The sequence below is a fragment of the Camarhynchus parvulus genome, chromosome Z (assembly GCF_901933205.1).
Source record: "Camarhynchus parvulus chromosome Z, STF_HiC, whole genome shotgun sequence".
Lineage (NCBI taxonomy): Eukaryota > Metazoa > Chordata > Aves > Passeriformes > Thraupidae > Camarhynchus > Camarhynchus parvulus.
In genome coordinates this window covers 11741103-11767100 of record NC_044601.1, presented here as the reverse complement: position 1 = coordinate 11767100, position 25998 = coordinate 11741103, and the positions used below count along the sequence as shown (strand labels likewise).

General features: G+C 40.3%; 1 protein-coding gene across 3 annotated transcripts in view; it reads left to right on the top strand.

Moving 5' to 3' along the window:
- ACO1 (aconitase 1) overlaps positions 1 to 25998 on the top strand; it is a 53036-nt gene that overhangs the window by 15866 nt on the left and 11172 nt on the right. Inside the window, exons 3-13 of one of the 3 annotated variants that reach the window (XM_030968451.1) lie at positions 826 to 1001; positions 12816 to 12939; positions 14665 to 14833; positions 16944 to 17081; positions 18429 to 18498; positions 18603 to 18786; positions 21467 to 21606; positions 22555 to 22726; positions 23163 to 23263; positions 24246 to 24362; positions 25613 to 25772. In XM_030968451.1, coding sequence (XP_030824311.1) covers positions 12843 to 12939; positions 14665 to 14833; positions 16944 to 17081; positions 18429 to 18498; positions 18603 to 18786; positions 21467 to 21606; positions 22555 to 22726; positions 23163 to 23263; positions 24246 to 24362; positions 25613 to 25772 — 1348 coding nt within the window. In that variant the 5' untranslated portion in view covers positions 826 to 1001; positions 12816 to 12842. Of the gene's footprint in view, positions 1 to 825; positions 1002 to 1040; positions 1481 to 12815; positions 12940 to 14664; positions 14834 to 16943; positions 17082 to 18428; positions 18499 to 18602; positions 18787 to 21466; positions 21607 to 22554; positions 22727 to 23162; positions 23264 to 24245; positions 24363 to 25612; positions 25773 to 25998 lie in introns of those variants that run through there. The other 2 variants (XM_030968450.1, XM_030968452.1) reach the window with 2 other exon arrangements.

Sequence of the window (25998 nt, the reverse complement as noted above, 5' to 3'; positions counted from 1 at the left end):
GAATATTTACATTCCTTACACGCAACTCTTTACTATGTATACAATTATTTTCCTGGAATTAGATACTTTTTAGTTTTCTTAATTGTTAAGCAAAGTTTCCTGTCTGACTATCCAGGAATCACTCTGGCAGGCACACTCCACATGACCACGTGAGCTGGAATGGGGGTCACTTCACAATGGCGGCTCCAGTGAGCTGAGAGGTGCCCTGTTTGACTCCCTACACACCACACTCTCACCCAGTCAGCCCAGGTTTCCTTACTGAATGGACCCCAGGCTTCCCATGACAGAGTCTCAGACTCCTGGATTCTTACAATGGTTTAATCATGGTGCAGTGACAAAATAACAGCTCAAGCTGGTCTCTCTGAGGAGGGATCCTGAGCAAAGCAAACCTTGAGCTTTTATACCCTCACAGTCTAAGTGTGTGAAAGCCTGGGGTCTTCCAGCTGAACCACTGGCTCCTGCTGTGTCTCTCAGTGTCTGCTCACCTAGCTGGGCCACAGGGTCCTGCACCCTTTGTTGGGTCAATGCCAGTTCCTAGCCTCTTACTTCTGGCTCCTGCTATCTGCAGCTCAATGTGCTGTCCCACTGCAGCTGTACCCTGACTAGTTGCACTGAATGTATTCCTCAACACTATTCAGGCCCAAACTATATACTGTTCTACTGGGAACACGCTGGACACTGATAAAGTCTCCATGGCACTCAGCTATGGGGTTGATGTAAATTATGTCCTCTAGGATGTTCTCTACTCTGATATTGTTCTTTAATATTGACGTCATGAAATTGATCTTGACCAGCTTGTAAGTAACAGCCTGTTTCTGCCAACAGCCAGGACAATCAGCTCTCCTCCTGCCAAGAGAAACAACAGGACGTCCCACTCCTATTGCAGTACCTCGAGGATGAGGATGCAGTCCTGTGTGTCAGGTGGTGTCCCGAGCGACCCCTGTTTCCAGGCTTCACTGACAGAACCTCTGGACTCCGAAGCCTGAGCAAGCGCTCGAGCTGTGAGCACATGGGGCACTTACGGTCGGCACAAGGCACATCACCGCCCGCACCCTACTGCCCATGTCACAGTGCCCGTCTTTCCAATAACTCTAACCGCAGCAGATCTGGCCTTAACCTCGGTACCACCCTCCTGCCCACCCTTCCACACTCACAGCGCTCCCTCTCCTCCTCCTCCATCCAGGGAAAGTGGCTTGCCGAGGAAAGCAGCGGCTCTCTCCGGGGCCAGGGCTGCGGGAGGGAGGGGTGAGCCCACCAGCCCCGCGACCCCCTCCGCCGGGCTGGCCATCCGCTCGCTTGTCCTCCCGCTAGTCCGTCCTTCTTCCCTCCCTCCCGCTCGGGCTGCTGGCGGCCATCCCGCCGCCGCTGCGGCCTTGGGGCGCGGGGCGGAGCCCGCCGCCACCGCCCCTTCCCTGTGCCTGCGCCCGGCGGCCCCTGACGGCGAGCAGCAGCGGCAGCGGTTTGTGCTCCTCGCTCCCCGGTGAGTGCGGGCCCTGCCGCTTCGCTTCTCTCCCCCCGGCGCCGGCGGTTCGGGTGCCTAAGAGCCGCTTCTCCGGCCGCGGCGTGCCCGTTCCTGGCGGCCGCGGGGAAAGGTTGTGGGGTGGAGGGGCGTCCCTCGGGGCAGAGCCGGGACTGGAGCGGGCCTGGGCGGAGGGCGGGCACCGGCGGCTAGCAGGGCCCGGTGGCAGGACGGGGGATCCTGCCGGCTCCCGGCCCCGGCTCCCGCGGTGGGGGCTGGAAAGAATCGTTGGATGCGGAGGGAAGGCGGCTCTGGTGGAGCAGCCTCTGCGAGGCACCATTTCCTAGCGGCGGCGGGCTGTGCGGCCCCCGCCGCGGCTCCGCGCCCCGGCTGGCGAAATCTCCAGTGCCCGGCTTGGGGCCGGCTCACAGGGAGTACAGGGGGCGGCTTTTGCAGAGCGGTGAAAGAGACTTAGATTTAGCTCGAGAAGAGCGGACGTGGAGGAGAAGTTGTACTGCCCTGTCCTCATATAGGTGAAGCTTTAACATTGATTTTTCCTCCTGGAAGTGCTCGAGCCTTGTCTGTTGGTATTTCAGTAGTATCTAAATAGTGGAGGATAGTGCGAAGTATACCTGTTAAGCACAGCAACTTCTCTGTGTTGAAAAAAACCTCAGTAGATCTGCAACATAGGTCGGTCAGGGAAAGGATGAAAGAAAACAATTGGAAGGTGATGCCTATAAAGTGTTGGGTTTTAATAATTTTGGGTGACAAAATAATCTGTTTCATGTTCATGGCACAGACAGCAGGTGTAGGTGTTCTGTAACAGTCCTGGAGGTCCTAGCACAGATGCAGGTATTTGCCTTCTAATTTAACTTGACTTAAGACTCTGGCAGTGGAGATGCCCAGTTTCAGTAACTGGATCAGGTATATTTGGATCAGTCATTGTTCATGTTCAGTATATTTCCACGTCTCATAATATCACCACAGTTCCCATTTATTTTTTAACTGGAGGTTGTACTTTGATATTTAGTTTCCACCTCTAAAGCTAGTAAAGGTGGGGGAAGGGGGATAAAGGGCAGGATGGAGAGAGCTGAACTTTATTAATATCAGCAGGAAACTTGGTCTAAAACAGAGGATTCTGTCTCCAAACAATTGGAATTGAATTAATATCTCTGAGCACTCAGTGCTGTTGCTATTGTTCAGACTGGCTTTATCAATCCACAAAACCGAAGTAAAGGAAGACCACCCTAGTGAAATATTAACACTGGAATGTTTATTTAGTAATGCTTTGCTTAAAAGCAATTGTGCTTCATCAGAATGTCCTAATAAACTTCTGGGGATTGTTACTTACTGCTTCAAAGAAAGTAAGAGGAGTGTAATGGGCATAGAGTAGGAAGTGCAGCAGAGTCTTGTGCCTTCCAGGATCTGTGGTGTGTGTGAGGATTTATTAGGAAAATTATCGATACTTTACTCTTCTCAGACTTTATAAGATAGAGGAGATTCCTGGAGAAGCTTTCCATGTAAAAAGACGTCTGATCACTTAGCAATGCTTTACAGAGAACATCATGCAGACTGTTGCTGAATTGAGAAGACCACAGGGCTTTCAAACTGCAGGTTTTTGTCATATCATATTTGTAATTTAGCACCTTTCTTTCTCTCTGGTTGTCTTTGGCCATTCCACCTTTGATACTAATTGTTTTTATAGTAATAGGGGAAGAGCCAAAACAATAAATGCAGAAAATTAGGGAAGAAATAACATTTGAATAGTAAGAAATGGAACAAATCTCTTTTGCTAGTGTTTTCCAGCATAGACTCTCACTGTAGCATTGTGAGCGTAAGAGCTGGAAATTTGCTCCCTCCTTGGAGTAACAATCCGCATAAGCTAAATGGAAAGATGCTAATTGAAGAGTGGTCCCTTTGTGTCTTGAAATATAGAGAAGATAGAGAGGAGTCTTAATTGTGTGAAAATGAGATAATTTTTTTTCGGGGTTTTTATGTTCGCTGCTGCCTTAGGGATTGATTAATTCAGAAGATTTCCTCTAGGTTTTTGGCACTTCCTTGAAAGAATTGGGACATCCCACAGCTGTAGGGTCAGGACTTCAGATGCTTGTGAAAGAGGGTGTTAATTTTGGTTGTTTGGGGTTTTTTTTACCTACCCTTTCAGTGTGAAAACTGTTAGAAAAAAGGTGATTTAAAATGTTTAGGGGAACTTAATTTGCCTCCCCAGAAAGCTTGGCCAGAAAACTCTGCTAACCTAGTTTGAGTTCATGAAATTGTATCAGACACACACTTGTTCTCCTTACAGACTGAAGCTGTGGGTGTTTGAAAGCTGGATTCATCGGCACGAATAGTTCAATAGCTGCTGAGATTACCGGTAGAAGTTTTTGGTGTGAGAAAGTTATCTTTATTTTCAGACAACAAATTCAGGATTTGTCTTGAAATCCTGTGTGTGAAACTTAGGACCCCACAGTGTCAGATGATTTCACAACAGAAGTAATCCTCTCATCAGTTCTTCATCCTGGAAGGATCCTTCCACCTACATATCTTCAGTAGCTCTGAAACAGTTCAGATTTCAAGTTGCAGAAGAGGGGTTTTCAAGGTGCAGAGAGAGCAGTTTATAGAGCTCATATAATGGTAATGGCATGAGTACAGAGCTGATTCACAATACTCTCATTTTGTTTGTCTTTCCCATGCACCTCTCCTGCATTTCTTCACCCTTCACAGGAGTCTTTTGAAACTTACAGACCAATACTGAGATGTCTTTTAATCCTGCCTTTTGACATTGAACCAAAATTCTAGACCAAATCTTTGTACACCTGCTCTGTATTCCACATTTCTTGCAGCACTTCCATGTTGGTGTTGTGTTTTTTGTAACTAACACTGAAAGCTAGTTTTTTGTTAAAATTTGTTAATGAACAGTCTAAGAGTACTAGCATAGGGTAAAAAAGCAGTGTATAGAGGTAGAAAGTAGGTTAAAGTTCAGAGCTGCTCTCCCAGGAGGTGGGAAAGAAATTTCAACACTTTATTTTTCAGTGTTTGGTAGTCTCCAAATAAGCTTCCTTTTATTCTTGGGTGTAATGCTGCTCATTTTCCTGTAGCAAAAAATAAAAATTAGTCTCTACTTTTATCTGTGACACTCAGTGGTGAGTGTGCTGAGAAAGCATTCCCTTAACACTTACACCTGCTTAATTATGATCTGGATTTTGTTAAGACTAGGTTGCATTTCAGAGGCTGTCTGAGAGCACATGAGAGACGCTACATATGTGTGCTTGCCTGGGTTAGCAAAGGCTGGTGAGATCTATACAAGAGAAGTGTTAGCTGTCCCTCTAAGCTATGTTGAGGTGAGAGAGGAGGTAGCATTTGCCTTTCTGGAGGGATGATGTGAAGGAGTGTAATATCTACATTTTGGAACTGGGCACCTAAACTTCCAGCTCACTTGGAGTCAGAGTTACTTTAAGACCTCAATGTTTGATTTCACAAACTTGATCTCTGACCTAAACTTTCAGTTCCAATATGCGTGATACAGCATTGCTAACAAAGTGCAATGGTCAGAATACTCATGACAGCCTATGAAATACACAGATTATGGGAATATGCAATTAGCAACCCGTTTAGTGTGTTAGAAGTTTAGCACTTTATGGATCTGAATAAGTAAGTATTTTAGCATTGCTGTCAAAAGTTTCAGGCAGCAGGAGAAAGCAGGAGCATCTGCAATCCAAAGTTCTGTTTGTTTTAGTACAGTGTTTCTCTTGAGCATTAAAGTTGAAAGGGGTGCTCTGCAACTTTGCCTTGAGGTTGTTTAAGAAACCCTCCTTTTTCTATGACTGCATTTTTTCCAGTGTGGAATACTGATGTAGTTTATACTGGCAGAATAGTTGCTCAGTCATCAAATTGTTAGTGGACTTCTCTTTAAGGATCTATGTGTAATGGTGGACCTTTCTGTGTAACGAAGAAACACAAAGATTCTTTCTGGAGTCCCTTTAAACACTGGAATCTCCTCAGTGTCTGTTAGCAGCAATGGAACAGCGTTTTTTTGTTACATAGTGGCCTTATCTGCCGCAGGTAGAGTGTTAAATAATAAGAGCTTCTCTAAATCAAAAGAAGAAACGTGTGTTTATTGCAACAGTAATTGCACTCATCTGTTCTTTGTACATCCAAGAGTAATTATAGCATTTTATATTTTTATAAAACAAGACTCTGCTTGTTCTACTTCTGATGTTGAAGTCTATCCAAATGCTGGGGCATGTGTGTGTTTGAGGTTTTTTTTTGCTTATGGTTTGTTTGGTTGGGTTTTTGCCATTTTTTTGGTGGGTAGGTGAGGTTTCTTGTTGTTGCATTGTCATGTGTCTGGTCATCTCTATCTGTCTGTTGATTTACAAAAACATTTTTCTTAGACAATTTGAATATTTAAACTAAAAAAAAAAATCCTGCTACGTGGGTGTATTTATTAGGATTTTTTTCCTAAACTGACTTGAATTATGGATGGATTTACTTAGTGAAGTTTTATTACTTTGAACACCGGACTGATACTGAAGAGAGGTTGCCTTTCCATATAAAAAATGTAGGCTTTTGTCAAAATGCTTAATATAGGTCTTCTCCTTCCTTGGTTTTTGGATAAGGTAGGCATGCACAGAACATGGTGCAATTCCAATATGATGGAAATTCTTACATGCTGGACCTCCTCAGAGATCTTTGTTCACGGCTATGCCATCTATAACTTAGGTAAACTGGAATTAGTCATCAACTTTTTTAATGGGGGCTCCTTGTTGAGTAGAATGTGAAACCATGAGAAGAGCTATGAGAAGTTTTAGAGGCCTAAGGGAAATGAGGAATAGCCCTTAATTAAATAAGTGCTGTTCAGCTATATGTAACTGCTAGTAATGTCATGAAGTGCATGCTCAATGTTGTGATGTAGAATTTAAAACTCAGTAGCCTGCTGCTCTGCTGCAGCTCCACTTAGATTTTTAAGTTGCTTGCTTTTGCTATTTGAAGGTGCTTGTTGCAAACTTGGCAGCTAAGTACAGATATATATAGTGGCACTCATTTGAATGGACAAAACCAAGGGAAATAACTTGTGGGCACAGGAGTGATAATTGCATCAGAGGGTGGTAAGATCAGATTCAGCATGGATGAAAAATGTTGCATTTTTCAAGCAAGGCCATGGATATTGCCTATGTCCTGCCTTATCACCAGGAAAGGACTTTTACCATGGCGGTCCTGTCAGCTCACCTCTTTTTTTCACCAGTTTTCAGTTGGGAGTTTCATCACAGAAACATCATATTTTATCATGTTTCTTCAAGTACCAGCAAGTCTGAGTCTTCCCCTTTTTCTTGATGACTGATAAAATTGCATCTTTGCTTTGCCTGAGTGTAATCTTTTTTAGCATTTCTAGAGTCTGGTAAAATGTTGAAATGAAATTGCTTCTTTGCTGAGTGTGTGCTTCCCAGTGATGGCTGGGAATTTACCCATATTTCAGGAAAAAGAGCATTTCATACTTGAAATCTGTTTTAGTTAAGATACCTGGTGTTTAGTTTTATGCAGTGATGTCTAAAATTAACCTCTTATCATTGATAACATAGGCACCCTTTCATAATTGGAAAGACAGCAACTAAGAAACCAAAGATGGAATAGAAAAAGCAATTGTTGAAACATGTTTCTCCAAGTGAGAGAAATATATGTCTGTACTAAAATGCTGAATAACCATGGCTTTTCTGTTGCTACTTCATGCCCTGAAGCTTAGACAGAAGTTTTCTCATCCAGAGCCTTTTTTCCCTTCTGCAGATCAAACAATCTGTGTCTTTGGTTTATTGTCAGATACTTCTGTAATAAATGTGGTTGCTACTAATCATGAGTCTTCTGTAAACATTTGTGTTGTGTAGTGCAGAAAGAGCATGGTTTACTGTCAGCATGTATGTAGGAAACCGCTCGGTGTGCTACAGTTTTCTCCTTTTCTGCATGGTGAGAGATGAGTGGGATGCTCTGATATCACTAAAAACCCCAAAATACTACATATTGTTGATAGTGTGGGTCTGTTTGCAGTCAATGAGTATACATGCTGCTGTGTTTTTTATAAAGAATCTCTTTTTTTTTCTGATGTGAGATTGCTGCTTTTAATCTGACTAGCTGTGCTCAGTTTCACCTTCAATTCTAAAGAGAGTGGAAAAGTGTTATAAGTGATGTCTAGAACAGTTTTCAGACTTTCTCAGATATAGCAAGAGACTAAATACATTTTTTCCTTCTCTATGATCTTCATGAGATAATTTATGCAAGTGTAAAGGATATATTATGATATTTTTTCAATTCCATTAATTTCAGTAAAATTTATTTGTTGTCTTTGTTCCAAGTTACAAAACTGCTTTTAAAAGGGATCTGAAGTAGAGTGAAGGAGTCACTGTTGATCAAGAGTGTGGTTTAAACTGAACCAAGTCCTTTTCCAATCAATGTTGTTGAGATGTGACCAGAATTGTGTTTATGTTAGATACTCAGAAAGGTGCAACAGCTGAAGATTTGAAAGCACACATAAAACATACCTTGGAATCTCCTGTGATTTTTTTTTAATAAAAGATTTTAAGATTCTTACTTAAATCTTTTTATAGAAATCCCCATGAGACTTTAATATACTTTGACTGTATCTGATGTAGTTGATTAACGAATAAGAGAAGACAAGGGAAGAGGAAGGACAGACACCTTTTTCCTTCTGTCCCCTTGGACTTGTGCACATTTCTTACGTCATGATCATCAAAGGGTGTGTCCTTCAGGACACCACAGAGATAATCACAGACAGTACAGTCAGCAGGCATCTTTGCAATGATCTTTTGGTACTTGTGAACATCTGAGGTCTCCATGGTAAAAGCTGAGTTTGCTGGCACACTCAATACAGATGAAGTGAGGAGTGTTGTACTTAAGATTTTGTTTGTTCAAAAAGACTTCTTAGAGTATCATAGTGTAAAACTTGTGTTTCCAGAGAAATTTGAACTGTGTCACATATAGGGATGCAAACCGCAAGAAACAGCTGTTGTGGCCAAGGGTTCATTCTCTACCCTAAAGGGCAAGATGTTGCATTTGCAAAACACTACTTCCTTTTTTTGTATTTGGAAAGTTATGGCCTTATCCAGATAAACTTGCCTCTCCTGGTATTCATGGTTGCAATCTTTCTGTACTTCTGCTTCTCTGAGGGAGAGGGAAAAACAGAAATCAGACGTTCTGTGGTGAGCTAATGTGCAGTCTGCATGAATTGAGGTGCCTTCTAACAAGAGATTGAGTGTGGTGGCACAGTAATAAGCTACTGCAATGATGTAACAAGGTGAGTGGGAAACAATATTGATCGGGAGTTCAGATTCATATATGATCAGCGTTAATGTGGACCAGATTGTGGGTGTTCTCAGATTTTTAATAGTAGGCACTAAGGAAAGGCTAAAATCAGAATGTTGTTTGTCTGGTACAATTCATACAAGTCGTGCAACCCTTTAAGGAGGTTCCAGTATCTTGAGATTACCTCCATTGGTCAGAGCATGGTGCTAATAATGCCAGGGTTGTGGAATAGAGCATCATATGGGCCATTTACTTGGACTTGGTGATCCTTGTGTGCCTGCCAACTCATAATATTCTGCGAGTCTGTGTCAGTAATGAGATGCTCCTTTTTTAATGCTGTTCTGCATTTTCATGTTTGAATAATCCATGGGTATTTTTTTTAATGTAATCTCCATACAAACAGTTTTAAGGTTGTTGGGCTTGTTTTGGTATTTCTGAGCAGGTATCAGTGTGGTCACGTGTTGACCATGGTCAGCATGTGTGACCCTGCGTGCTGCACCAGTTCCAGGCAGACAGATATCTGCTCACCCATGTTTGCATATTTACATTTCAGCACCTGCAAAACACGAGTAAATATTCCTTGCTGTAATCACAAATTAACCTGTATCAAGTTAATAAAAAAGTTAACCTGTATCTATTGTGAGGATGACTTCAAAAGTTTTGGTATATTCAGTGTGCAGAGTATTGCCCCCAGATTTCTTTTTGACAAATCACTAGTTTAGAGTTCTGTGCTGTGGCAAGTTGGTTTATAATTTACTGTGTGGAAATAGTAGTTGGTGTGACTGAGCTTCACTGTCTCTGTGAAATTTACTACAGTAATGCCGCTAGTTGGTTTTTTCCTAGAGATTTTACCTCTTTTCAGGTATTTCTGAATGCCTTCCAGGTTTGTAACAGTGTTGTTCATATCAGTGTGACTAGGCAGATGAAAAGAATTTGTGATTAGGGCTTGGTTCGCCAACAGTTTGGCTTATTTGTATAAATCACTGATGAGAGGAGATTTGTACTGAAGTATCTCATACTGTGAGCTGTTCAGGGAAGAGGGTGATGTCTGATAAAGTAATGTTAACATGTAGATAATGTGTCATAACATCTTGAATTTCTGCTGTGATTTGCCAAGACATGGACTTGGATGGAAAATGTTCAAACTGCAGTTTATACTTGGATGAGAATATGTGAACTGAGTACAGTGGACTCATGGTCATATCAAAATAATGATCTGTTTTATCTGTCAGGGGATATCCGAATATTTTCTATCTATGGCTACTCTTAAACTTCCCTATGAGAAATTGATTTGAATAAAATAAAGTTCTCAAAGTGGAATGTAAAAAAGTAAATCTTAACAGGAGGGTAGCTGGCAAGAAGAGGAAAGAAGAAATTCATTTTGATCATGCTTAGTTTTAGAAGCACAGTTTGCTTAGAGGAATAGCTAGTAGCTCATGCTGATTAAAGATCATGACACCTAAAACTTTAGGGGCTTGTGTACAGGGTGAGTATTTGCAAAGCTGGGAAAAGGAGTTTCAGAAATAACTTGTCAGCGGAAATATGAGAGATGATACATTTGAGGTTGTGGGTATGTTTGCAGTCTGTTCATTTGCCAACCTTCCAGCTTCTCTGGGCTTTTTATCTAGAAACATCCATTATTTTCTTGAAAAAATTCTGTAAATATTTCTTTCTCTACATTATCTTGCTGCTTTGCACCCTGGACTTTCTTTTGTTACCATTTCTGCTATTTCTCTTTGCTTGTCTTCTAAGAAAATACATTAATTTTGAATTTTGAAAATACTGGAATACTTTAAAAACCCTCCATAAATGTGTCCCACATAGTAGTATTTCCTGAACATTGCATGAAACTAGCAGATGAGATAAATAAATTAATTCTTTGGCCTTGCTGTGTCTGTTTTTAACAAGTACTGGACTTTGCACATCCTTTTGCACCAGTCTCCAAGGCCTGTCATGTGTATATCCTGCCTTGTTGTGAATTTTCTCATTTGAAAACCTGGGGCAAGAGAAGATAATGGTACTTGAATGAAGACAGGAATTGTACTCTGGGAAAACAAGGGATCTGAAAATCAGGCCTTTGGTTATCTCTCTACTAAAAAATTTTAATCGTGACTGGGAATGTTGCCAGGCACTGCAAGAGAATTGTTCTCACTGTTAAATTGCTAGCTTGATCCTTGGCATGTGTTGGTCTAAGCCAACGCTTCCAGAAGAGACTTGGGCAGAGTTCAGGTCTTCAGTGTGTCCTAGGAAGTGTTCCATTAAGTAGTTTGCATATGGTTAACCTTTTCTGGACATTAAGAGATATTTCTGTAGTGAATTTAGGCCCCTTGCTGCTAGTTGGCCTTGCAATGGGGATTATCTTAGGGCTTTTTAATTTCTGTATGTGAACCTAAAAGTCCTAGGTCCCAGAGGAATGCTTTATTCAGCAAACCATTAAGCCACAAAAACCAGTAAATCACTAAGCAACAATAAAAAAAGAAAATATCTCAAACTAAAATGACATTTACAATAGAGCCTATGTAAATTTTCTTTTTGTGGTCACCCTAAAACATCTTTCTGAAATTAGGAGAGTTCTTTTTGTCTCTGATAGCATTTATAATCTTAGTCTGTAATACTTTCTGTCTCAAATAATAGTGTTTTCTGGTTTTGTTAAATTGTTTTTAATTTTGAATGTAAATGTCTGTCAGTTAAGCTTTAGATCAATGCCACTTCTGATGGTTTTGGCTGGGATACTGTTAATTTTGTCCCTATTATTTAGTATGGGGCTGTGCTGGGAATACATTTGATAACACAGAGATGTTTTAGTTCCTGCTGAGCAGGGCTTACATGGAGCCAAGGCCTTTGCAGCTCCTCACCCACCTGTCCAGCAAGGAGGCTGAGGGTGTGCAGGGAGCTGGGAGGGGACAGCACTGGGACAGCTGACCCCAACTGACCCAAGGGGTATCACACAGCATGTGGCATCATGCTCAGCATATAGAGCTGTGAGGAGAAGGAAGAGGGAGATGTTCAGGGTTATGGTGTTCGTTTTCCCAAATCACCATGACACATGATGGGGCCCTGCTGTCCTGGTGGTGGCTGAACTGCCGTGGAAGAGGTGGATGTATTCCTTGTTGTGCTTTGCTTGCAGGTCTAGATTTTGCTTTATCTATCAAACCACCTCTGTCTCAACCCACGAATTTTTTCATTTTGCTGCTCTGATTCTCTTCCTTTTCCTGCCAGAAAGGAGTGAGGGAGTGGCTGTGGGCGCTTAGTTGGTGCCTGGGGTTAAACCACAACACACTTTAGAAATGAGACTGTGTTGTCATGGTGGTTTGTAAGTCACAGAGGCACAAACGGCTGTCTAGAAGCAGCATAAAGAAGAGAATAATGAAGACATTGGATTTCCTTTGTGAAATCGTATCCAGAGGAGGCCAACAAAGATGGTGAAGGTGTCAGAGCAGAGGTTCTGTGAGGAGCAGCTGAGGGAGATGAGGTTGTTTAGCCTGGAGAAAAGGAGGCTCAGGGGAGACCTTACCACTCAACAGTTCTCTGAAAGGAGGGTGTAGCCAGGTGGGGTCAGTATGTTCTCCCAGGCAGCCAGTGACGGGCTTGAAACATATTCTCAAGCTGTACCAGGGGAGGTATATATTTGATATTAGGAAAACTTTTTTCCTATCATTGGAATAGGTTGCCCAGGGAAGTGATGGATTCATCATCAGAAGGTATGTGTGTGGCATGTGTGGACATGGTTTAGTGGTGGATATGGTGATGCTCAATTAACAGTTGGACTCGATGGTCTTAGAGGTTGTTTCCAGCTTTTAAGATTCTATGATTCTAAACCATGTGGTGTATCTGTATTTTTCACAATACTGCTATCTTCTTCAGACCTTTTGTCTCTGAGGATGTGTTACAAGTAGATTTGGGGTGGAAAGGCAATGACTGACAGTACCTTTTTTTCTGGTACAGGCCTTTGTGTGTGGAATAGATACATTGTAGGCTGTGGGACATGTACTTGGTATGAAGGACAAATGTAATGAAAATGCCCTTGATTTTTCTTTTGTTTTAGGGACACTAACTAGGGCCTTCAACAACCATGAGCAACCCTTTCGTACAGATTGTGGAGCCACTGGACCCAAAACAGCCTCTGAAGAAATTCTTTAATCTGAGCAAATTGGAAGATGTGAGATATGGTACGTTGACAACATAAGAGAAGCATTTTGTTAATACTGATAAATAGAACCTGAACAGACTTGGCCACATTGGATGATACTTGGTCTCTGGCAAGAGCTGTGAATTCAAAAGGCAAATCTTGGAAACAAAATTTTAGCAAAATTTAATTATTGACATTTAGAATGACAGAAATATTGGCAAGATCGCAGTAGTATTTTCTCAGCATACTGTGCACACAGTGGTCTTGTTTTTGCTGAGTGGTTGAGGAGCGCTAGACAAAACTAAGAGCACAAGTTTTCTTATACTGCTAAAGGCTGGAAAAGATCTAACACTGATATGTATGACTGAACTAATCAGAAAGATTTTTCAGCTTTGAAAACAGTAGTGGGTAGAGAATCCTTTCTGAGGAGGCTTCTTCCTTAGTTCTTCTAACATTTCCCAAATCTTTCAGTGGTACTGCTAAAAATCTTAGTGTCTGTGCCATTGACTGTGACTTAGAAATTTGAGTATCTATACCTTAGATACTGTGGTGGGTGCTTGGTGTTTCAAAAGGAGACAGGTGATTAAGGAGAATTCAGGGAACAAGAGGAGGAAATTTTCTCTGGATGTCAGCAACACATATCCATTACAGGCTCCAATATGTGACTAGTCAATTAATGTCAGTCTTGGTGGGTGAAAAGCAGATAAGAGTCTTAAAAAACAGACAAATACACATTCTGTGTTACCAGTTGATCAATTCCAGGATTCCAAGAGTGATAAACTCCAGATTCTTTAAAGGACAAAGGATGCAATTCTCACTATTCAGCATAAAAAGGTAATGGCTAAGCAGGGAAGGGCAGAAGATTCTAAAAAACCTCCAAACAACAGTAATAATAATGCCCAAAACTCCCAAATAAACAAAATCCCCCAAAACAAAACTCCCAACAACAACCAACTCAAATTGTTCTGAATTACTTGTCCTGAATAATAGATGTTGTTTTTTTTTTTTTACAATAGCACTAATGAGGTCTCACTGAGATTAAGTGACTTTTATGTCTTGAGGTCAGCCCTCTGTAGAAAGTTGGAACAAACTTCTCAAAAGATTTTAAAATGTGAATATTTTGAGAGGCAATCAAACAAGTATTATTAAAGTGGACTGGAGGAGGAAGGACTGAGACATGTTTGGGTTTTTTCTTCATACCCATTCCTTGTAGTAGAGCTGTCAGGGCTGCTCCAATAGTATTTTGTGTCATCAGCTTTAAATATTTCTGATTTGAGGTAAAGGAAGATTGATAGGTGCACAGTCTGACTTCCATTCAGTTTCATCTTCCATCTCTTGAGATGAAGGGACTGCATAAACCACTAAAGCTGTGCTTTGCAACATGACAGGTAGAAAACTATGCTTTTCCCGGTACATTTATATGTCTGTATTCAGTGACAAGAATGAAAGCAAACTGCAGAAAAACAAGGTGAGCACAGCATGTTTTCAGGGTTGCTGTGCTATGGAGGATAGAAAAGTCCCTTGGAAAAGATGTCTGCTGTGTCACAGGAACTGAGATAATAAACATACTGAGAGCATCAAGTGGAACAGGTCAGTTAGTACTGACCTCCTGGCAAAGCTGGAGGTGGGAAGAGGGGTTTGGATAATCAGAATAAAGCCTTATGAGAAAATGGGGACCTGTCTGCCCCTGGTGTGGAACTTTGCACTTGCTGACAAATGCCCTAAGGTAAAAACTGAGTTTGTTTCTTGCCTCTTACCCATGCAGCTCACCTGCCATTTTCCATTCGAATCCTCCTGGAAGCAGCGGTCCGTAACTGTGATGAGTTCCTAGTGAAGAAAGGAGATGTTGAGAATATTCTCAACTGGAAAGTGATGCAACACAAGAATGTTGAAGTGCCATTTAAGCCTGCAAGAGTTATTCTGCAAGACTTCACGTGAGTCTGATGGTCCCCAAAGCAAGGAAGAGGGTCTTTTGAGAGTGCAACAATGCTCAGCTTGGGGTGGAGGGGTGAGCTGAGGGAAAGAATAGCAGTGAGATATTTGGAAAACCCTTTTTCAGCTTTCCTGGATGTCATGCTACAGAAAGCACTTGGAGAGGCAAACACTCAGAATAAGAGCATTGAAAAAAACTTTTCTGAGCTCGAGAAGTAAATATCTTCACAAAACTTCAAAACAGGGGAAGAAAATGGGATTGATAAATTGCATGCAATTGAGAAAGTTTAGTGTTTAGAAGTTACTCTTTGAAGGGGTGGTATTGTCTATTCTCTCTCTCTCTCTCTCTCTCTCTCTCTCTCTCTCTCTCTCTCTCCACATTTTTTGTTTGGTTGGTTTTTGTTTGGTTGGTTTTGTTCCCCAGGGGTTCTTGCTTTCAATTTTCTACCTATTTCAGTTCTCATTTATAACCCACATAATTTCTTCCTCTTCTAAACCTGTGTTATTATAAATATATTTTTAAAGACTTATCTGCTGTTGAAAAAATGAGCATATTATTTTTCCCAGAAATGCAAATTGAGATTCCTACCTAATAGACTCTAAAAAATGAGCCTTGTTATTGCAGTGAGTCCTCAGATGTCAGTAATAATCATATAATAGTCCCTGTTCAATGTGGAAAGTCAATTTTTAGGTGAAACAATAGCATCTAATTGTTCTAATACAGCATTTGACTTCCAAATCTACTCACTGTTCTTTGTATCTTTGTCCTCAGTCTTTATAAAATATTTTAGTACATCCATGGTAAGCCCAGTGCAGCTACGCTGTCAGTTGATTTTCTTCCTCAACAGTAGAGTGTCTTAGCTGTCATAATCTCTGTTATGCATTTTCACAGAGGTTTTCAAAGTGCTAGAGACCCAGTACAGCTCAACTTAAAGACATTAGAAAAAATTGGCAAAACTTCAAATGAAAGAAGTGCTGATTTCCTAGCTATTTTTCATCCACTAGCTGTTGTTAATGTTTTGAAAAACTGGAGCAGAGAGGAAGCTGAACTTTCAAGCAAACGTTGTTCCTTACTGCTCTTCTTTCTTGCCCCTTACTCCTGCTGAGTTTTAAAAATGTGCCTATAAGTCTGCAGAGCAACTGCATTCCTGGAAAATGAGCTCTTGGACAGGCCTCTGAGGACCTTTTTGAAAAAGGCAGCTTTGGCAACTTTCCAAAAGCCATGCAACAATTACATTCAGGTTGTCCTGCTTTAGAATTATCTAACTTCCTAGTTAGGATTATTTTGTATTTATCTTTAGTTGTTCTAAGACTGTAGAAGGATATTGTGTCTGCTCCATATTAATTGTAATTGTAATAACATTCATAAGTTGACAATTCTTCTTCTGTTTTCCTCTTATGCCCCCCAATTCCCATAGGTAAAATAACACAGAATTTCCTATTTTTCTACAAAAAGCTTATCCTGGAATGTCAAACTGCTGAACAATATCAATTAATTGCGTCCAGTTTAGATAATGTGGATCCTTTTTCCTGTTTATTTTTTGGTAATTATTCTGGATTTTCAAGGTAAAATTCAGTAGGAACCAAAAAGCCTTTTACTGCTGTTGTTGCGTGGTTTCTGATATTTAAAAAAAATTGTAATAACTTCCTTATGGTCAGAGTTAAAAACATAAACCATTACTGCCTTGGGATGCTCTTGCAGAAATGTAGTTTTTTCAGTGGGTTGTTCATTGATGCCAGATCCTTATGAGGACATCAGAGAACTCTTTTTTTTTTTTTAGCACCCAGCAAAATCAGATAGGTAAGTAAGAGGGTTTTCCAAGTTGGTTCAAGATATTATGGTAGAATATACCACAGTAGAAGGCTGAGAATGTATGGGCAGAGAAGCATCAGAAGCTGTGTTAAAAGAAATATTGAAGTGTGTATGATCTCTTAGACAAGTCAAGTGTTGAAATGCCGGAAGTTCTGGTTGCTACTTGTTATTTGCTTGCATTGAAAATGGAGTACAGTTTGCTTTGTATGTGACAGTAGCTGTCTGTTCTGTATCTCAGGACTGTTTTTTTAATCTCTTTTCCAAATTGTTTCACCATGCTTATTTTGTTTCTGTTGTAGTGGGGTGCCTGCTGTGGTTGACTTTGCTGCAATGCGTGATGCTGTGAAGAAACTTGGTGGGGACCCTGAAAAAATAAATCCTATCTGTCCTGTTGATCTCGTGATAGATCACTCCATCCAGGTGGATTTTAACAGGCAGTAAGAATAAAAAAATCACTCTTTACTTCTTAATGGTACTAAGTAACTGAATCCAGTTACTGGTCATCAAGGTAGTTCTACTGGTTAGCATTTGTACTACAGCAACATACACATGTTAGCATACAATGCTAACATACTGGTAGCATTTGTACTATAACATTCCAGATATTAGGAAATTTTAGACTGTTGTATCAGCTGTGGTGAGTTGGGAGGAGAATTTTCTCTATCTGTGGTGCATCTATCAGCAGCAAAAGCCTGTACTAAATTGTTGATAGAAACAGACTCATTCCAGGCCTGTGTTTATTGTACTTCTCTTTAATAATGCTGCTTTATTATTTATCACTCAGAAATGGCATTTTTTCCCTAGTACACTTTTTTGACCCCACAGGGGTTTTTAAGAAAGGATGAATTGAGAACATTTCCTTTCTTCCTCACTTTTCTAAGAATAGAGGTGATCTACACTAGGCTCAGTTCTGAGGAGCTGCTTTCTGCTTCAGTGCCTCCAGGCAGAAGAGCATGAGGGACTGCTTACTATGGCCCCTATGAGTTCTGGAAAGGCTATTAAGTCCTCAACATGCTGAGGACAAAGATACAAAGACTCACTAGAATTCACTAGACCTACAGTGAAATATAAGACCTCTGTATACAGGTCCTTCTGCCCTCCAAGGTACATAAATATGGGCCTACTGAACTAATCTTCCAAATAGATCCTGCAATCACATGTTTTATGGTGGTTTCCTTCCATCTTGAAGTTTTTTGGTATGCAGTTACAAATCATTATTTTTTGTCACAGCCTTATTTTATTTCTGTTAACGTCATAAACATATGCAAGAAAATAGAGATTTTTCTCTCATATAGAGAACATTGGTCAGATTTATGCTTCAGTTCTTTCAAACTCTGCAGACCCAAGTTAGGCAGCTAATTGAAGTAAAGAATTTGTTAATGCTGTATTGAAACACAGAGTCTTCAGACAGCACTGTATCATAGTGACCACAAAAGTGGAAGTTGCAGGACAGTTGTGTTCCAGTTTCCTTTACTGCCTTGCTTATTCCTTCTGATTTAGGTGTTGGAAAAGTCTCATTTCACTAACATGCAGTGTTGCTTTTCTCAGGCTACAGTATTTAGGCCTGCCAAATGCAGATTAGCATTGACATTTGAAGCAGAGTTCAGGTATTATCTCTTAAGATTTCCTAAATCCTTTTCATTGGTTGCCTGTAGTGATATTAAAATGGTGCAATGGATCAGCGTTCACATTAGCTAATAAATCTTCTTTTCTTTCAACCTTTGACTAGATATAAAATTCACATGGTAATTTTGGTTCTGACAGCTGGTAATTTTCATTTGCAGACCAGACAGCTTGCAAAAAAATCAGGAGCTGGAATTTGAAAGGAACAAAGAAAGATTTGAATTCTTAAAGGTACCGACAAAAATAATCTTATTTGCATGGAGAAAAGTTCAGTGAATGAAAGTTCTTCCAGTGCTCATGTTGAAAATATTTTACTTTAATTCCTTTTGTTTCAGTGGGGCTCTCAAGCTTTTAAAAACTTGAGGATTATTCCGCCGGGCTCTGGGATCATCCACCAAGTGAACCTGGAGTACTTGGCAAGAGTGGTGATGGATCAGGATGGCTACTACTATCCAGACAGTGTGGTTGGCACTGACTCACACACCACCATGATAGATGGCTTGGGGGTGCTTGGCTGGGGTATGTACAGCAGTGCATCGTGAGCAGTCTCTTGGCTCAGGGAGCTGTGGTTTGGGCTCTGGTGAGTTGATCCTGGTCGACAGATCACCCCCACCCAATCACTTCCTCCCTTCTCCTGCTAGCACAACGGGGAAGAGGACTGTTAGTCCAAATGCAAGATTAAAGTAATGGCTAGAGACAAACACAGTTTAAGTGAAGAGGGGTGAGTGCAGGGAAAGGAAATGAAAGAAGTGATGCAAAGGCAGTCAGTTGCCAAAGCCCAGCCAGTCCCTGGGTAGTGGCTACTTTGGAAAGCCCACCTCCCTGATTGGTGATGAGCCTGATGTTTTATGGCATGGAACGTCTCATTGTTCAGCTCTCTTCAGCTGTCCTGGCTGTACCTCTCACAGTGTTTTTCCTACCCCAGGTTACTTGCTGGGGGGCAGAGTGAGAAACAAAAAGCATTGATGCTGTGTAAGGACTGCTTAGCAATAGCTAAAATTCTGGTGTGCTATCAGCACTGGTTTGGTCACAAATCTAAAACATGGCACTGTATGGGCTGCTGTGAAGAAAAGTGATCTCTGTGCCAGCTAGACATACTTACATAGCCTAACCCCAAATGCAAGTAACCTGATAAGGTCTCTTACAGTTATATAAGACTTTGTAACTAAGCTCCCCTTTCTGATAACTACCTCAGATGATTTCTGCTACATATGTTGTTGGCTTTGATTGGGTTTTTTTATACATTCTTTTCCATTCTGCATTTAAATGTCAAGGAAGTAGATAAAGAAAATATTAAATAAAAAAAGAGAATTGAAGTATCACTGACCATCCGTTTTTTCTTGTGTCACTTTGCTACTTTAAAAAGTGTTGGATTATCCAAAAAGTACTGCAAATACAGATCTGTTAGGTGGAAGGTGCTGAAAATTAAATCTGAATGACTAAATTATGGTTGGAGAGGACATTGTGCAAAACAGAACTGTGATGTTCTAATACCAGTTCTCTGCACAATATTTGTTGCAGGAATAGATATATATAATTTATTTTTCCTTCTAGTGGTGAACGGAAGTGCTTGAATTATTGAATAAATAGGTAACTGTGGAGTGGAAGTATTTGTCGTCATCCCATATAGTAGCAAAGACTTCAGCTGAGACTTTATATTCCTGTGATATGGTGATAGGAGCACTATTGAAACAGTTGTTGTACAAATAAGGAACACACTGTGTTTTTAAAGAGTATTTGTTAGCTGTTCATGAATATGCTTGTAAAGTTCTGAGCACCACATATGGTAGGACTTTCTGATTTTAATAACCCACCTATTGTACTGCAGCAGTATTGGTTGAGTGAAACTTTCTGAATCAAAGGGGGAAAGAGTTTCTGGCCTAGAATACAAAGGTAAACAACTTCAGTGCATCTAAAGCATGACACCTTTGGGATTGGACACATCTCTTATTCTATATTTGGTTGCAGCATATGCATGGAGCCATCGTTTAGATGAAGTTGTAGCTCTAAAAGCTGCTTGGAAAAGTGGCTCTTAGCTTCAGTTTTTCTCCAGTATATGAAAAGTATGGCTGGACAGAGTCTATAGCGTATGGGCTCAAATTCTTGCATATTCTCAGGTCCAACATTTTTTCCAGAGGCTGGTGATGCTGAACTTGGTTCGTGACTGTCAGTGGTAGTCAATCAGTTATTTCAATTTACTTAAATGTTTAAAAATGATTCAACACCCAGTGAAAGGAGCCACATGATTGGTTCTGTCGCAGGATTATCTTTTAAATTAACAGAGGTGTATAATTTTGAATGAAAGAAGGTAGAAATTATTTTTCAGAACTATTCTTAGATTAAGTGGGAAAAAAGATTGGAATAGTGATTTGGCATTCATAAGCAGCTATTACTGGCAGTTTTTCCTAGCTTAGTATTCATTATACTAAACAAAAGGCAGAAGGAGATTTCAGAGAAGAAGATAAATATACAAGGGACTTTCTACAGGCAGAAAGTTATAAAACTGCTTGGTGGCTTGGCTGCTTAATGCTAAGTTGCTAGATAATAAACATCATGGCTTTGTTAGATTGCATATGACTATGACATCTTGATATGCTACCTTAATAAATGAGCAATATTAAGTAGTTGCTGGAATTCTGATAGTGAAGGTGGGCTTATGCAACAGTTTCCACCTGCACATTCCTAAACCCTGCTGAAACATAGTGGACATAAGGGAAGATATTTCTGTCTTAACAAGTACCTTTTATGTTAGGATTCTTTAGTAACATTTCTTTCTTTCAAAATAACTTCTGATTTTTTGTTTGGTGACCAGCAATCATGGTCTGCATATGTTTCACTCACAGCACATATTCAGTGCCATGTCAGTGGTTCTTGGTTTGTTGTGTTACATGTTTAAGATACTAAATAAAAATTTTACATCTGTTCTTGTAAAAGCCAAACATCCTTAGATTCACCTAGTATCCCATCTAATGGCTTAGAAACAAGGATGAAAATATGAAACTAAATGTTTAAAAGCCCAACCTTGCAGGAACAGCAGCGAGATGAGGAATGCCTCTTAGCAGAAGACTCAGACTGTATGGTTTCTCTCCCCTTTCACACCTTAAATAGAGCATTCATCAGGCCATTGACTTCACAAGTTTATCTCTGACATGTTAGTATCTTTCTGAATAGTCACATTGTGTCCTCCTGTTGTGTGCAGGTGTGGGTGGCATTGAAGCAGAAGCAGTGATGTTGGGACAGCCGATCAGCATGGTGCTTCCTGAGGTGGTTGGCTATAAGCTGGTAGGAAACCCTCAGCCACTGGTAACATCTACTGACATTGTGCTCACCATTACCAAGGTAAATTACCAAGATTTGATATTTTGATGTTACTGCTGAGAGATAAACACATTCTGTAGGACAGAGCCACTGTACAGAATGTGTAAGAACCCTATCTGTGCTTCCAGGTAGCCATTTTGAATTTTTGAAAACCTTTATCACTGTGGATTAGATTCAACTCATTAAGGACAATTTTTTAGGCAAATCTGTTTCCCAGAAGCCACACAAAATATATGTTGGGATATTTTGGAATTCAGGAGTGTTTTGGAGCAGCAGTGCTTTTTCCTCTGGCTCAAAAGAGCCCTGATGTTTTTTGAGGTCACTACTTAAAATTAGGCAATATAAAATCTGGAAACCAGACAAGAAGCATTGCAGTCTTATTTCTTCCATGTGCAGGTGTTTGACTCTTGTCATATATTTATAATATGCTTACTCACTCTGAGCATTGTCACTGAATTAAGAGTATTACTGGGTCAGCATTAGTGTTGCTGGAAGTCAGAAATCTGGTACAGAAATTCATTATGGAATACTGTCTACAGGGAGACCTTCAAAAGGGGAAAGGCAACATTTTTTTCATAATTTTATTCAAATGTTGTGTGTGTTCACATGTACTTGTGCAGTTGGTTCTCCCTATTTTTCTGTCTTCCTGGGTTTGCTGTGTGAAGACTCCCCACGCAGTTCTCTTCCTCTTAAAACATCATGTTGAGAAAAATATAATTGTAAGGCAGTCTAGTTTAAATGAAAGGAAGAGCAAGTTTTAGAAGAAATATGGTCCTATGTTGTACCTTATTAAAACTTTACATCTCTATGTCCTCATTTCATGATTTAGTTTAGCAAAAACTTCTTGTTTCAAATGGCTGTAGAAATCTTCACAAGAGATTTCTCTGAGTCAAAAGCTGGATTTCATAACAGACATGCTCATGTCATTTGACACATAACAGTGACACAGGCACTGTATTTTTATAACAGCATCTCCGCCAAGTTGGAGTCGTGGGTAAATTTGTGGAGTTTTTTGGTCCTGGTGTTGCCCAGCTGTCAATTGCTGACCGAGCCACCATTGCCAATATGTGTCCAGAGTATGGAGCAACAGCTGCCTACTTTCCAGTGGATGATATTAGCATTGGGTACCTGGTACAAACTGGTGAGTATAAGAAGAGACCATAAGTTAAGGGGTAATTGAAAGGATGCCAGGTCTGTATGACATTAGCAGTGGGATTGAATCAGGTGAAGCCTTCTGAGCTTCAGTTCATTTTTTTCTTGGTATTTACCTATTGAGACTAGTTTTTGCAATTAGGATGCATGTTTAGGAAGAGCTGAGTGTTGGACTTACGGCAGCCTGGCAAAAATCTGAACCTAGATTGTCCAGATGACAAGAATAGGAAACTAGGATTTTGTTCTGCAAAAGCCACTAAATCTGCACAATCGGTTTTAGTGGATCTCTAATATTTGTCTTGAAAGAGTCTTGTAGTGCTATTGACAGCGTGCCTGTTATGCACTTTTTTTGCTCTATTCTGGCAGATGGTGGTTCGTCCGTTTAACTTGCATTTTGGTTTTGTTGTATCTGGTTTTCATTTTAGGCCGTGACAAAGAGAAAGTTATGTGCACAAAAAGATATCTTGAGGCTGTGGGAATGCTAAGAGATTTCACGAACTCTTCTCAGGATCCAGACTTCACACAGGTGAGAAACTACTCTGTTTTCTGGCTCCTTGCTTTATACCCTGTCCTATTTTATTGCAACAATTGTCTGTTTTTCACAGAAACTAAGAAATAGTCAAGGGATTCCTTGTCCTTTGCTTTGATCTGCACAGCTGTCTTATTTTAAGGCCCAATGGAATGAGACAGCTGGCTCTTCAGATGTGAAAACTTGGATGTAGGTATAGATTGGCTCTCAGTTGACCTCCAGCTGGTGCAGATTCTTTCAAGTTTTTTTGATGGAGCTTTTAGAAGGCCTTCCAGACTGAAGGTTACTCTGAATTGTAGCTGTGGAGATAATGTGGATGTGGTGTGTGTTAGCCCTGTTTGCAGTTTTTTTCTGTTCAGTCAGTTATTTTATGGTGTGAATCAGGACCCTTAGAAGCCCCCTGTGGTAACCACAAAGCACACAGTTAATTTTCTGTGCAAGAAAATTAGGATCTTACTCTGTGTCCAGGAAAGTCAAGAATATTTCTTGTTTTCTCTACTGTAAAATGTTATCTTGTAACTTGTGTTTGGGTCTGCATGATTATTCAAAAATCTTAGTAGATTTGGGAGGATGTAGCACACTATGAAAACAAAGTTGGAAAATGGGTGAGGAGTAGATGAATAGTCTGCTTTGTTTTGTATCAGTTCCAGTGTCTCTTCACATCATTTTTTAACCTGCTTCTAGCATGTGACAAGACAAATTAAAAAATAATTTATAATGCTTAGATGCTTTAGTTACATTGGGTTTTTCAGTAACTTTAGTACTTTTGATAGCCATACCTGTGAGCTGGCAGCATCTAAAATTAGAAGTATTCCTTTTCTTCTGCTCTTCCTATTCTCAAGTGTTTTCAATAATTTTGCAAATAACAATATGCAGACTTAGCATTGATTCAACAGCAGAGGTAAGCATACCTGTGGCTTACCTGGCTTCAACTTGTCAGGCAGTGCTCAATCACTCTCTGTTTATCTTACTTGAACAGGTTGTTGAGTTGGATCTCCATACTGTTGTGCCTTGCTGCAGTGGACCAAAAAGACCTCAGGACAAAGTTGCTGTGTCAGATATGAAGAAGGACTTTGAGACTTGTCTGGGAGCCAAGGTAGCCATTTGGGCAAACAAACTAATTCATGCTTCTAAAAGCTGTCTGGTGTTCAGGAACTACATTCTGGGGTTGTGTGTTGTTTGTTTGCCTACTGAAAAGTAAGTGAGGATATTTGACTGCAGTTTTGAAGGTGAGAGAAGCAACAGGTAAAAAATTGTGATGTTGCTTCTCTTGCATGAAGGTGTTCATGCCCTATTGGAGTAGTATTTCTTTCTGATCTTAGGCCTAACACGATTTTGACATAGACTAGAGATTTCTGAATTCTGCCACAATGGGGGGCTATTAATAGAGGGGACAAAATACCTGCTGCACTGAGTTCTGAGATAACTACCCAGCTCTTCAGCTCTCCAAGCATTCCAAGCAGGTTATGCCGTGAATCCACAATGTAATTTTGCACTAAATATTGAATCTGTTCAGCAGAGCAGAACTGCATGTGTCTCTGTGGCTTTTGGATGTTGGTGGTAAAGACAGAAAACAATGACTACATTCTGCATCATCCAGTCAAAAGTGGTCATTGAAAGAGGAGCTGGATTTATATTTGGATGAATATTCCTGGATACTTAAGTTTTCTAAATCAGTTTGAATCTTTACCTGATACAGTAACCACCCTTGTTAAAGGCACTACAGAACTCCAGTGATATAAAAGAGACCTAAACTACAGCAGTTCACCATAATTCTTGCTTACATTTTCCAAACTCCATTAGGTGATCTTATACTTTCAGATCTCTAAATGTAATTTTTCATGGCATGAACAGTGCCTACTTGCTCTTTGCTCTTTATTTTTTTTCCAACTATCAGACCTTTGCCTCTCAAATCAGCTCCTGGTATACATTCAAGCTGTTTGATCATCCTGGCTTAAAAATTTTACATGTTATGCTAAAATCTCAGGACAAGATTGTGTTCTAAGACTGTGTGTGATCATGAATCTGTAAGATCTGTAACAGGAGTAAGAAGCATCTGAGAAATCTGAAGAAGGATATATTCATGCAGGAAGAAAATACAAATATGTTTTTCTGCAAAGACTGCCTGTTTTACCAGTAAACAGAGAAGAGGAGAAACTCCAGAAAAAAATTTTTGTCCATCATTTTGGTTGACTAGAGATGCAAGCTTCATGATCAGACCTAAAAGCACAAGCATGGATGTGACTAACAGATGGTTTTCATTGCTGAAGAAACAGCCCATACTAATGTTCAGTCAAAATGTTTATGTTAACCACTCATTTTGATTCTTACTTTCTCCTCCTACAGCAAGGATTCAAGGGATTCCAAATTGCACCAGACAGACACAACAGCATAGTGAAATTTAATTTTGAGGGCCATGAGTTCGAGCTTGCTCACGGTTCCGTAGTGATTGCTGCCATTACAAGCTGTACCAACACCAGTAATCCGTCAGTTATGTTGGGTGCAGGTAAGCTGATTTGCCTAATGTGCAGTAGTTTCTTGCAGCTCTGAATGTGTATCCTAAAGACAGCAACAACAACTCTGATGTAATTCAAGGTGTGCAGTGCTGGTTTTGTCATTTAGAGTGTTAAAATTGAGCTTAGTTTCTAAGGGTAGTGAAGGACTTGTGGAAGTGGTAGTTAGAAATATAAGTTGACAAAAATGTATTCTTCCTGCACTATCTGTTCTACAAG